We start from the raw sequence: 13,499 nt of genomic DNA, 5'->3' as shown, positions 1-13,499 counted from the left end.
AGATGGAGATAAAACTCTAGAAATAGCAAAGGGCCGTATGATAGAGGGTCACACTTAGAGAGTTCAGACCACAGTTTGTAGGTGGTGAAAAGCAGTGAAGGGACTTGAAGCAGGAGTTTCATAATCACACTTCATTTATTAAAAGGAGTCTGGTCTAGCACTGCAGAAGGTTAGCTTAGAGGAAGCAGAGTAAAACCAGAGTCAGGAAAACCCATTAGGACACTTTTCCAATACTCCAAACAGGAAATAAGACCCTAAATTAAGTAGGAAGAACTATTTTTCTCTTATTCTTAAGGGTAGCTTCTATCAGGTCATGCTATAATCAGGTAGGTAATGTTATATATAATAATAAGAGAGAATGTCATAATACTTTTATTTGTGCAACTTGGCTTAGAGTTACTCTGAGGTCAAAGGCATCAGTTGTATCAAATTACCAGTGCGACTTAAAAGAAGGAAAAGTTCTAAAAGATTTGGAATAAATTTCAGTAACAAGAATAAATATTTTTATAACCTTAGTTTCGAGCTCCAGTAATTTTTATGTCAATTTATAGTAATAAATGTTGAAGCAGTAGCAGAGAATGGGCACAGGATGTGTAAACTAGTGAAACAGTAGAGAATTTAATGCACTGTTTGCAATCTAAACCTCTGTGGTCTTATTAACCTCTTGATGCCTGGAATAAAGTTCCTCAGTGCTTTTCACATTAATGAAAAACAAATCAGCAATAACAAAGTTCATTGAAAAATCACCATAGAAACAGTTGAAGCAGTCAGTTATTTCTCTTGAGACATACAGAGAAGAATCTCGAGTGAGAACCAGAATTCAGCAGCATACGTAATAACGTAAACAATAATACAGTGAGTTATTCACCAAAATGCAGCAGTATAAAAACTTTACCTCGTGCCAGTCTTCGAGTTTGTTGTCAGAAAGATCTAGTTCTGACACGTGAGCACAGAAGGCAGCAATTTCTTTTTCATCTCCTGCACAGGTTATTCCACAGCTGTTCAACACCAGTACACTTGGGAGGTTGAGGCGATCTGAATCATGGGAGAAACAAAATACTTTCTACGTCAGCCTAATTCTTGTCTACATACATTCAGCCACCAGGAATCAAAATCAAATTGTGTGAAATTACACAAGAACCTTGAAAATAGAAGATACGCTGGGATCCAAGGGTACTGAATTCTAAGGGGAGACAGCCAAATGTGGCCCAGGAGATCAGAAGAACTAGACCAATACCCCCAAAAAGTCCTGGAGGTTTCACCTCCTGGCACCACTGTTTATCTCAACTACCAACAACAGAACCATCATCCATGCTGTCACCTTATCATGTGACACTAGATCCATGTGACTCATGTCAGGGCTACCACTGTGTTCTCATTGGCCTCAATTCTTTCTTTTTTAAATTTAGTTCAAAAGTATCATTCTGGATAGCTCTTTTCTCTCTGTCTGATTTGTATTTTCACCTTTTGTTGCCTCTGGAAATTATCTCAAACCATTAGATAGTCTATCTGCTAAACCACTTCTGTTCTTCAAGTTCATATCATTCAAGGAATCTTCCTCGCTTACGTGGATCCATTTAAAAATCTATATCTTTCTCCCATACTTGTCCATCAATCATTCCCCTTTCATATCCATGTAGAATTTGTCCCTTATGAAAATCAGACTTTTAAAAATATATAATTATAATGAGAGAAAATGTTTTAAAGTCTTAAACCATTCAATGAATTCAGTCAAACTATTGCTTGTTCAAAAGTATGTCAATAAAATCACTCTTCCTATCTCTAATAAAAAGGATAAATATGAGAATTCAACCACTCTTTTCCCATTTGGTACAAAGCCAAGGCTCACAAAAGTATATTTCATTAATGGAAGCCTCAAATAATATGAACTTTCAACTTAGTACTTTTCACAAAATCAATTTTCTCAGAATGGGAGTGGATCCTGAAAAAATGAGCAAGTAAGAAGTCCACTTCTTTCTGCTGTTTCAGTTTATATGGATTGATAAGATAGTTGCATTGAGAAATAATAAACATTCAGTAACCTTTGGACACAGGAACTAAAGCACTGTTCAATATTCATCTCCCATCACTACAAAGAACTACTTCCAATAGCAGTTAATTACAACATCAAGCTAAAATGCAAACCAAAAACACACCTTGCACGTTTCTAGTTGTAGATCTTTGCTCACATAATAATCCCCCTCCTAGAATGTCTTTATCTCCTCTCTAACCAAATTCTACATTCTTGAAGGGTTAGTTCAAATCTCACAGCTTTGAACCCTTTCTTGATCCTATAAATTAACTCTCTAAATTTCTTTCCCAATCACTGTGCCATTCATTTGACTCAACATAAACTACCTTGTGTTATTATATATTTTTGTAAATGTGAATATGTTGTAATCCAATAAGCTGTAAGGTCACTGAGGGCACAGGCCAGGCTTGTACTATCTGCACCCTCCAAGTTCCTTGAAATATTATCACTCAAATATTGCTCTCACCCTATGAGTGCAACTAGAATGCCTTTTGGCCAATCTGCAGGAAAATAAATCCTTTCAGGTTTTCAAAAACACTGAAATCATAGCAAGGGAGAAAGACTATTCAACTCATAATTCAAAATAAAGGGAATCATTTGCAAATAAGGCAATATTCTGGTTTAATGTCCTAAGTAAGCTCCAGTAAAAAAATGTTTTAGGCCCCATCTTTCTTACCTTTCATAGGAGAGCCCTGAGGTGTGGCTGGGACATGGACTCCCATCCCAGGACCACGGCGGTAAGGAAAGTTTTCAGGACTATATTTTTCACATAATACTTGCATAAAACTCCTCCCACTAGGTTGATCCATCTTCCTTTCCTAAAATTCTACAAGAAACCAAGAAATCATCAAAATTTATTTATTTACTCATACAAGAAATACTTATTGACAATCAATTATTTATAAGGTACTAAGCTAGGCACTGCATACACAAAAGACAGGCAGGGAGAAGAGTTAGATGCTGCAAAAATACAGGGGAAAGATGATGAGGGCCCAAAGTGGTACAGTGGTAGTACAAATAGATTTAAGATCAACTTAGAAAGCAAGCTTTTCAGGAGTTATAGGGGCTGACGGGAAGGTAGAGTCAAGGCTGACCCCCAGGTTTCTAGTACAGGAGACTAGGTGACTAATGACACAACTAAGAAAAAAGAAAATATGGAGAGATCTAGTTTTAAGGAGGAAATTGATGAATTCTATTTTATACATGTTCAATCTGAGGCATCTGTTTCAGGGGAACAGTCTGAAGTTGGGTGAGAAAAGTGAGCTAGCGGCGAAGATTTGGATCTCATCAGGAAATATCATGAATAAGAACAGTAGGGCACTAGAACTCTCTGGGACACTGATATTTAAGATACAGGCAGAGGAAGCAAAGCCATGACGGAAAAGTAAAAGGGATGATCAGAGAGTGAAGTGTATAGCCAACATTTTGAGAAGTTTTGGTGAGAAGGGGAGGAAGAAGATGGGCTGATAAGGTAGGCAGGAACAGGAGAGAGTACAGGATTGGGGGCAATTGCCAAGATCTTTCCTCTTAAAATAGGAGAGAACTGAATACAGTTATAGATTATAGAGAAGCAGCAAGTACAGCTGGAGAGTCTGAGAATGACTACTGGCATCTGGTCCTAGGAAAACCCAGCAGGAATGAGCATTAAAAAACTTCTAAAAGGCTGTTTGGTACCACCCATATAGCACTCCAAACTGTTTACCATTGGTGGTGATATATTTACTTCACTATGCTGCACTGGTTTACTTTTCCTTATACAGTTTAATTATACTGAATGGTAGGTATTTTTCTCATGCGATTGTCCTAGCTCCACCATTACATTATGAAGGGCAGCAGTGCTATGCGAGTCTACTTCTTCAGTATTGATTCACAGCATCTGGCAGAGTACACTACACACGGTAAGGGCTCAGTAAATGCTGCTGAGAACTAAAATCACGAGCCTCCAGTATGCTGAGCGGAAAGAGAAGATGCAGGATCAGGAGTGGGTTTAAGTCCCACCCGGTTCTACCACTTAATAGTTTTGTGCCATCAGGCAAGACAGCATATTTCTCTGGGACTCAAACGTCTTATTCTGTAAAATAAGATATTAATATCTATACTGCTTGGAGTTCAGCGTTACTGCAGAGCTCTAAAATGTACAAGTGCACTATTGAGATTATAGGGCTCTTGTAAAGCTCTAAAACACACAACTGTTATTACTTGTAACAGGAATTTGTAGTATGGTAGAAAAAGCACATAAACAGAAAACTTAGGCTCTGTCATTTACTAGCTGGGTGAAACATAAGCTAGTTAGCTAACCTCTCTCTACTTCAATTTTCCCACTATTGATGAGCTAAAATTTTCTTCTTGGGTTTGTAACAAGAATTTGAAAAGGGCATAAATATAAAAGTGGTCTTTAAACTTGGTCCATTTTCTAGATTACTACCAGGACCACGAGTACTGTACTTCGTGAAATCAATTCACAAATGCCTAGAACACAGAGTAGACACTCATTGAGCACTTGTCCGAAAGTTTTACCCGTACTTAATTTATCAAAGTTTAGACTACGTAATACATTTCATAACAAGTATATCACAAGTCACCTTGAAAATATAGGGCTGCCCCCGGTCAGGGTCATCATTTGGGAGCTTAAGAACAGAGCCTGGTTTAGGACAAGAGAGTTTGTTCTTTCTGTCCAGAGTGGTAAGTATATGCTGCTGTCCTCTATCCCAGCACGGTGTCAAAAGTGAACTGTGTGGGTTCATCTAGGACTCCAGGAACTTTCAGGTGGAAAGGTTCTTTTTCAATGTAAACTCACCACCAACAGCATACAACACAGAGCAGGTGCTATGCCACTAGTGACAGGCATCATAGTTCTTATCAAAGACCTGTCTCAAGCAGAATGCCAACAGAATTTTCAGAAATGTTTAACAAAAAGTCAAAGAAGTTACACTGCTATCTTCCATACAACTGGCAGTTCAAAAGAATAAAAAGTGTGTGGGAGGGTGCTGAAGTGTCAGTGTCAAAATAATAGTCACCGAGTTTAAATAGCATCTTTTAACTGAGCTTCAGAATCACTTAAACTCCAACCTCTTCAATCCAAGGGCAATAATCTTATACACAATTTATTTACTTATTTATTTATTTATTTTTTGCGGTACGCGGGCCTCTCACTGTTGTGGCCTCTCCTGCTGCGGAGCACAGGCTCCGGACCCGCAGGCTCAGCGGCCATGGCTCACGGGCCCAGCTGCTCCACGGCATGTGGGATCTTCCCGGACCGGGACACGAACCCATGTCCCCTGCATCAGCAGGCGGACTCTCAACCACTGTGCCACCAGGGAAGCCCTACACAATTTAAATATAGACAAGCTGAGTGTGGAACTAAAGAAACCTCAGCTAAAATTGGAGTCTGGACAGACCTATAGGCAGAGCCCTCACCCTTGCCACGCAACATTAATTACTCCAAATGGGAAGAGATGCAGGCCTACATCTCTGACAGGAAAGTGTTGCCTACTTTACTATCCAGCGGGAAGAAGAAAACTCTTTGCTCAATGACAGCCCAGCCAATCAGAGACCACAGCAGCCCAACCAACCTCCATACTTCGGACTCCCAGCTTCCTCCAATGGACTGTTTGGTTTTAACACACTCCCCCTCCCCTCATTTCCCCTATAAAAGCAAGTTCCCCTTCCTTGTTCTCTGGATTTGCCTGTGGTCTGCCACAGTTTGCACATCTCAAATTGCAAATCCTCTGGCTATTCCCAAATAAACTGGCTTTTGCTGGTTAAATAACTGGCTATTATATTATTAAAATTGATATGAGGGATGGTGAGGTTAGAAACATATGCAAGTCAAAATAAGTGTTAGTAAGCAAGCAATCATGGGAACTGAGAAGTTACTCCTTATGGCCCCGTGCTTTCACAATGCTTCCAAATAGTCTGCTTTTCTTCTTCCTAAAGACTTAAAAGCAATGCCAGTCACCCTCATTGGTCATTTTCCAGGATACTCTATTGGAACAGCATTCCAGGCATGCAGATAGTGTACACAATAATACATGGGTTTCGAATTAGAACATTAAGATTGCAAAATGGATCAGTGACATAAATCTACTCAAAATCTGTTGGGGCAGTTGGAGGAGGAACAGTAGGTGGGAAAGGAAAACTGAAAACCAAATAGATTGAAAAATGAGGACATACAGGACGGAAGAAGATCTTTAACTGGAGACTTTTAAAAGGTTTTTTTTGGAGGTGGAGGGGTAATCTATGACTTTCTGGCAAGAACCGGTGTCAAATAACATCTGACTACCTTCTACAGTTGGCAGAGGTCTAATACATTTGTAAAAGTGTGCTGAATTGGTGCTTAAAGCCAGGGAGCCAGGAATCTGGGGTGATGTTGCTTGGTTCCATTACCAAGTCATGGAGTGTGCCTGTGAAAAACTCAACTCCTTTGTGCCTCAAATCCTGACTATAATATGCTTTCATAAAGCACTTGGTAAAAGTGCAAGTTGGAGGATAAGGTGCTCAGCCCAGTCATCTAAGTAACCTCAATAGCTATCAATTTGTACTTTCTGTTCCCAAGGTCAGGTCAAAATTAGTATGAAACTCAACGCAATTGGAAACAGAAAATAGGCCATGTCTGGCCACGAAGAGTGGAAGAGATGCAAGATATAGCCTTATGCTGGTATGCAAGATCAATATTTACTTCACCAAAAAATTTTATGTTAAATTACCACACTTCATAAAGTGTGAATACTACCAGCCTCACTCACAACTTCCAAAAAATATAAATACTACCCCAGAGTCCCAAAACATGCATTTTAAATCTTATAAAAAATAGGTTTATCTGCCTATATATGCATAGACTACCTCCAGAAGGATAAAATAGAAATTAGTAAAATTAATACCTGTGGTTGACTCCAAAGAGAGGAAATGAGGAATAAGGTGAAAAGGAGATTTCCTTCTCACTGTTCAACCATCTGAACCGCCTGAACTCACCAGGTGCATACATCACCCTTTTTTTCCATACATTATCTTTTCAAAATACAAAACATTTTTAAGTGATTTATCTGGGAATGACCTAATAATTTGTCAAAGTATTTTTTAAGTCCTCATTATTATCAACTGTCTGTGAAAAAAATGCCAAACTCGACCATGTGAAATATATAATATTAACTTTTAAAGGAACTGGGAATTGAGGAAGAAAAGAGAGATAAAATGGGTGGCCAAACGGAAATACTTTTGTAAACGAGCATTGGTAAAGAAAAAGAAAGCAGTGCAAAACACATCTGAGCCTCAGAACTAAACTACAATCAGAATGAGAGGTAGGGTTGAGAAGAAGGAGGGAAAATGATTCGTGGTACTCTCATAGTCATTACCATGGCTTTAACAAGGGCAAAGCAAAAGCTCCACTATGAAGTGCACAGAGGGGTGGGAAGAACACCCTCAGATCTGCCATGTTGCTTCCTTTGCTAGCCAAGTTAAATGTGTTAATAAAAGTTACCCAAATAGTTCTTCCAAATTACCCAAATGGTATCCAAACTACTGTGACTCTGGAACCACAAGGGCCCCAGCAGGCAGAGGTTACAAAGCCATAGCCTAAAGATGCTGGGGAGCTTCAGGCCTCCCAGTTGCCTCCTGCTGTGGAGACTAACAAAAGAATGGGGCTTCCTACAGCAAGATTCAAGTTACTGGAGTAATAAACAGTTGGGAACTGATTTAGAGTTCTAAAAAATAAATTGCAAGAATTCAAAATATGCATTAATGTAGGATGAGGTTAAACACCCAGGAAGAGCTTTCATAGCATAAAAATAATAGAGAGGAGGGAAACACTCCCAAGTAGCTTAAAATTATTTTCAGTCATTTGACATGGACCCATTTATATACAAATAGCCAATCTCATCTATTCATCAGAGAAGGGCAGAGAAAACCACATTCTCAAAGCTACCTGCCAATATTTTGCTACCAAGTATGTGAAAATAAAACTTAGGTTAAACATTTTGGCCAAAGGCTCCACAATTTCACCTTAAGGTTCCTTTGGTCAGATGACATTTCATTCCAGGCATTTTTCTCTTCTCAGGTGCCTATCTCCTTTACAAGACAATCTGAGAATAAGAATTTCTTTACCACTTGTTTAATAAAAACCGAGACTACAAATATATCTAGTTTTCTCTCTTTTTTGCACCTTATCAAGTGGTTCCAATTAGGCTTATTTGACCATTTATTCATAAAATGTGTGCCCTCACAAAGCTTACAGTCTCGTGTGATTCCATTCAACAAACATGAACCAGACACCGAATCTGTGCCAAGCTAAATACTAAAGAAAGTGAGAATGAATAAAATCCAAATGCTGCCCTCGGGGCATCCAAAACCTAGAGGGAAACACAGGGAGGTAATGCGTACCTGAAATAAGCCACCCAGAAAATAGTGAATTCAAACACAAGAAGCGATTAACTTTTTGGAAGTATGATCAAGGAAGTAGGAGGTGAATCCTGAGCCATTTTGAAAGATAACAAAGATTAGGTTAACAGGTTGGAGAAGAGCATTCCACGCACAGGAAACAACAGAAGATAAACCAGCACAAGAGACATTAAGCGGTATTGCTACAACATAAAATATTTGTGGGGAGCAGGGGAGACAGGAGATTCGACTGAAAGGTGGACAGTGGTCAGCTCATGCCTGACCTTGCTCAGGTTTGACTTTATCCTATAGAGGTAAAAGTAAGAAAAGTTTTGATAGACTGCTGTGAATATTGTGCAAGGATGGGGGTGACCGACCTTTATGTAGAATATCAAGGGGTCAAAAATGATGAGAATTTAAAAATCCCTAAAGGACTGGGCAAGTAGGAGTTTGTTTACCTTAGTAGAAGCATTTTCAGTATAGACAAGGGAGTAGAAACCATAGTTTAGGGGGTTAAGGAAGTAAATAAATGAAGACAGTAAGTATAGACCATGCCTTTGAGAAGCTTAGATGAAAACAGAAGAGATGGGACAGCTGATGAAGAAAAACCAAGTGTTCAGAGAGAGACAGAGCTGTTATATCTTGTTCTTTTTTTAAAAGAACAAAAGAGGAATTTATAGGCTGAGTTTGGCGGGTAGGGGCATGGAGCAGGTCAAAAAACTAACAAAACAAAGCTAAGAAAAACAAATATCATATATTAATGCATATATGTGGAATCTAGAAAAATGGCACAGATGAACTGGTTTGCAAGGCAGAAATTGGAGACACAGATGTAGAGAACTTTCCCAGGGCAGGGAAAGTGCAGGGAGAGGGGGGTGGTGGTGGGATGAATTGGGAGATTGGGATTGACATATATACACTAAATGTATAAAATAGATAACTAATAAGAACCCGCTGTATAAAAAAATAAAATAAAATAAAATCCAAAAATAAATAAATTTAAAAAAAAACAAAGCTAAGGAGGAAAATCTGGATAGCATCAAAGAATCTCTTACTATTACTAGCTTTCTCAATTTTTGGAAGTTTTTTTTTTTTAAAGCCCATTTAACTTTTACTTTATGGACTCCTAACCTCATCCCTGCAAAGCTTCCTTTTGTGAAAGACCTCCACTATATCTAAACCCTGCCAGATTCTTGGACATTTTAGGTAGCTGGGACTTTAGTTTGTTGTTTTGTTTCCTAAATCTTTCTGATCCTCAGCAAAAGTGTACCCAATAAAACATAACTACTCTGGGAAAGTATATGTGTATTTTACATATTTTTACCTCCAGGAAAGATAAAAATGAATAAACAAATAAAGGAATGGATAAAGAAGATGTGGTGCATACAGACAATGGAATACTACTCAGCCATAAAAAAGAACAAAATAATGCCATTTGCAGTGACATGGATGCAGCTAGAGATTATCACACTAAGCGAAGTCAGAAAGAGAAAGACAAATACCGTATGATATCACTTATATGTGGAATCTAAAATATGGCACGAATGAACTTATCTGCAAAACAGAAACAGACTTACGGACATAGAGAACTGACTTGTGGTTGCCAACGGGGGTGTGACTGACTGGCAGTTTGGGGTTAGTAGATGCAAACTATTAAATTTAGGATGGATAAACAACAAGGTCCTACTGTATAGCACAGGGAACTATATCCAATCTCCCGAGTTAAACCATAATGGAAAAGAATATTAAAAAAGAATATATTTATGTGTATAACTGAGTCACTTTGCTGTACATCAAAAATTAGCACAACACTGTAAACCAACTATACTTCAATTAAAAATTAAATTAAAAAATAAAGAAAAAAAGGGTCTATTGATAAGCTTTTTTCTAAATAACTGCTTTAAAAATACTAGAGATATACATTCTGAATTTTTAAAACTTACCAACTGAACATAAGCAAAAAACCTATCACCCCATGTAGATGTAGTTTCACTTTTCATTAGCTAAGCTAAGCATGTAAGTAAGTATCACCAAAAAGCTTTTCTTATCTGAGGCATATTTAGAGCCACAGCCATACCAGGAAGCTCTGGTTGACAGATTTAGAGAGTAGATTAAAAGCCTGAGGATGCACTTTATGGTGTATATTTTTTCAGATCATTTTTTCCATACTATGTAGATACATGATGTTTACACAAAGATTAAATTACTTTTAGATACAGAGCTCTGTAACCTGCCTTTTCACTAAACAGCTCATGAAAAACTTTCTATATCCATAAATATATACATATAAAATCTTTTTTTTTTTTTTTTGCGGTACGCGGGCCTCTCACTGTTGTGGCCTCTCCCGTTGTGGAGCACAGGCTCCAGACGCGCAGGCTCAGCGGCCATGGCTCACGGGCCCAGCCGCTTTGCGGCATGTGCGATCTTCCCGGACTGGGGCACGAACCTACGTCCCCTGCATCGGCAGGCGGACTCTCAACCACTGCGCCACCAGGGAAGCCCTATAATCATTTTTATGGTCTGCAGAGTATTCCATTAACAAGCTTTTGCAGCTGAACTCATGAATGACAGCAATCTCTCCCATAAAAACACATTAAAGACATTGTCCAAGTCAACATACTTAGGCTAGACAGTCTCATTCTGTATGGCACTTCTACCTTCACTTATCATAAAGTACATATACCTGCAATTCTATCTCGGTTACCTCCTTGAGCATTATGTAATATACCTAAGTGGATGCCGTCTTGGGATGAAAAGTAAGGAAAATAAATTAGTTCTAATAACCTTTCAGAACTCTTCTGTAGAATTATAGTTTACTAATTCACAAATTGACTCTGAGTATGCCAAGTGCAAAACTTGAGCATAGCTGATAAGTCCATTATCATAACATACCACACCACCATGATTTCACACCCTACTATGAACCACCCTATTTCTCAGTCTCCTTCTCAACTGTATACTAAACTATATCCAAGTGAAGTAATGTAGCACATCAACTTTTCTTGGTAGATATTTTTTTAATTAAAAAAAAAATTTTTTTTTTTTTTTAAATCCAACATTGCCAAATGAAATGTGAATTCAGACTCCTGGTCAGTCCTTGAGTTGGGCTATTAGTAGGGCACTGTTACCCTCTTCACTTATCACAGCACTATGCTTCTCCTTAAAAGTACCACAGGTATTAAAATATCTAATCCAAATCCTTTATTTCATTATATTAGTGGCACCAAAATATCTAAAACTGTAACTCTACGTTATCAGTGAGTACAGCCCCACAGCTGTCTGTATTTTCTACTAAAGAACTATACTGCATACAAGGCACATTTGATGTTGGACAAAAGACAAAGTTTTCTCATCCACAACCGCAAATTAGCAAACAGGACTGATTCTCATGCTAGTAGTCTATTCTACGTAGCACTCAAAATTTCTGATCCAAATGCACTAGCCCAAGAATTTTATTATTTTGATGAGAAAGTATTTGAGAGGAAAAAAATTTAAGAAAATACTGCTATTTAGATGTAAGTACCTCTTTGTGTGAAAATATTTCTAAGAACTTCTTTCTTAATTCCTGTAGCTTCTAACTGTCCAGAAGTGTTGGCTTACACCAATTGTCTATATCCCTATGAAATTAGGCGTTTTAGAATGCAGAAAAGCACTTTCCACCAACTTTCAGCAATCACAACTTAAAAACTTTAATATTCACCACACCCCTTACTTCAATAAATTCCAAGGAGAGTCCGCCCTAATCCCCCTTCCCAACCCCTTCACAAACAAGTCTGCATCCATCCCTACCTTTCTATGTGGCCCAGATTCAATTTGGGAAAATCTCAAGGATTTTATGTTGCACTTACTCAAAATTCAGGAGTAGAAACATTTACTCTTGAATCGATGCTCCCCAAAAGCCGAGTGTCCCCAAACTGAGATTAACAATCATTTGAAAGACTAGTAATTTTCCACAACCATCTTCTGAAACAGCCAAACTGACACTTATCTCTATTTACAGGACATGATACTGAGGTGACTTGCTCGGGTTTCCGAGGCCCAACCAGCGTGCTAAGTCATACTTTCTGTATCCCTAATCTGTTGAGCCCCGCTGTCTTCACTGAAGGAAAAAAAAAAAAAAATTCATGTCAACAGTATGTAGCATCATGCACAAATCACAGAAATACAACTTATTAAAATTTATGAAAATCATTACAGTCAAAATACCTCTTGTAACCATGTCAAGGTAGCTGAACCACAAAGCTAAGCAGCAGTACTGATTGGTCTAGTCACCAAAGGGGGAAAAATATTCTCAACTTCCCTTTCCTGCCAAAAAACAGTAAATATTAGTTTCTTGAATGGATTGGTTTTCATCAGGAGAAAATTGTACACACATGCTATCTTTCAGCTGTGAATACACAAGTTTAAGGTCAATCTGTTCTATAAACTCAGCTGTTTATAGAACAGATTACCCCATCGTCTCTACTTGTGAGTAACTACAGAGGCTATCAAGTTAAAGCAAGGCCTCATTAGGAACGGTCTACTAGTTCATCACCCTGCAGCCTTCTAGAGTTTACAGACCACTCTGGCTCACAGCGAAGAAGTGCCAGAATGTAAACGTCAGCCACGCAGAGAGGTTGCCAGAGTTTACAGGTTATTAAAAAAATTCACTAGCCCTTTCCATATTTAGTGCTATAGTAGTATTACTGCCCTATGGTGATACCGCCTAGTGGTAATAAGTGCTGGTTCTAGAACCAAACTGCCGGGATGTAAATCATGACTGACTCCACCACTCCATTTGACTACAAGGAGGTTACTCTGGTTTCTAAGTCTCCACTGCCTCACTTATAAAAGGGGTAACGGATAGCCCCTAACCCCTAGCTCATAGGGTTGCTGAATGAAAAGAGATAACATGGGTAAAACAGGTTTCATTCAGTGCTTGGCACATGGAGAGCACTCAGTAAATACTGGCTTACTATTACTCCTACTGCTACTGCTACCACTGTTACTACTCCCATCATCACCCAGTGAGCATGGCAGCATTAAAGTAGGGCTGGGGACTTATTTACAAATTTTGCTAAATAGATTTGATCTAATATTTTTTGGTCCTGGGCCT

At 38.5% G+C, this 13,499-nt stretch overlaps 1 protein-coding gene across 3 annotated transcripts in view; it reads right to left on the bottom strand.

Annotated features, from left to right (window-relative positions):
* The window catches only part of LOC115843494 (tubulin-specific chaperone cofactor E-like protein), a 162,100-nt gene that overhangs the window by 137,929 nt on the left and 10,672 nt on the right, over positions 1 to 13,499 (bottom strand). For all 3 annotated transcript variants that reach the window (XM_060304204.1, XM_030839574.2, XM_030839563.2), the window contains exons 2-3: positions 2,709 to 2,858; positions 896 to 1,035 (exon numbers count right to left, since the gene is read on the bottom strand). In XM_060304204.1, coding sequence (XP_060160187.1) covers positions 896 to 1,035; positions 2,709 to 2,841 — 273 coding nt within the window. In that variant the 5' untranslated portion in view covers positions 2,842 to 2,858. The remainder of the gene's footprint in view (positions 1 to 895; positions 1,036 to 2,708; positions 2,859 to 13,499) is intronic.

This window comes from Globicephala melas, chromosome 8, assembly GCF_963455315.2.
Source record: "Globicephala melas chromosome 8, mGloMel1.2, whole genome shotgun sequence".
Lineage (NCBI taxonomy): Eukaryota > Metazoa > Chordata > Mammalia > Artiodactyla > Delphinidae > Globicephala > Globicephala melas.
This window is presented reverse-complemented; position numbering and strand designations above follow the sequence as displayed.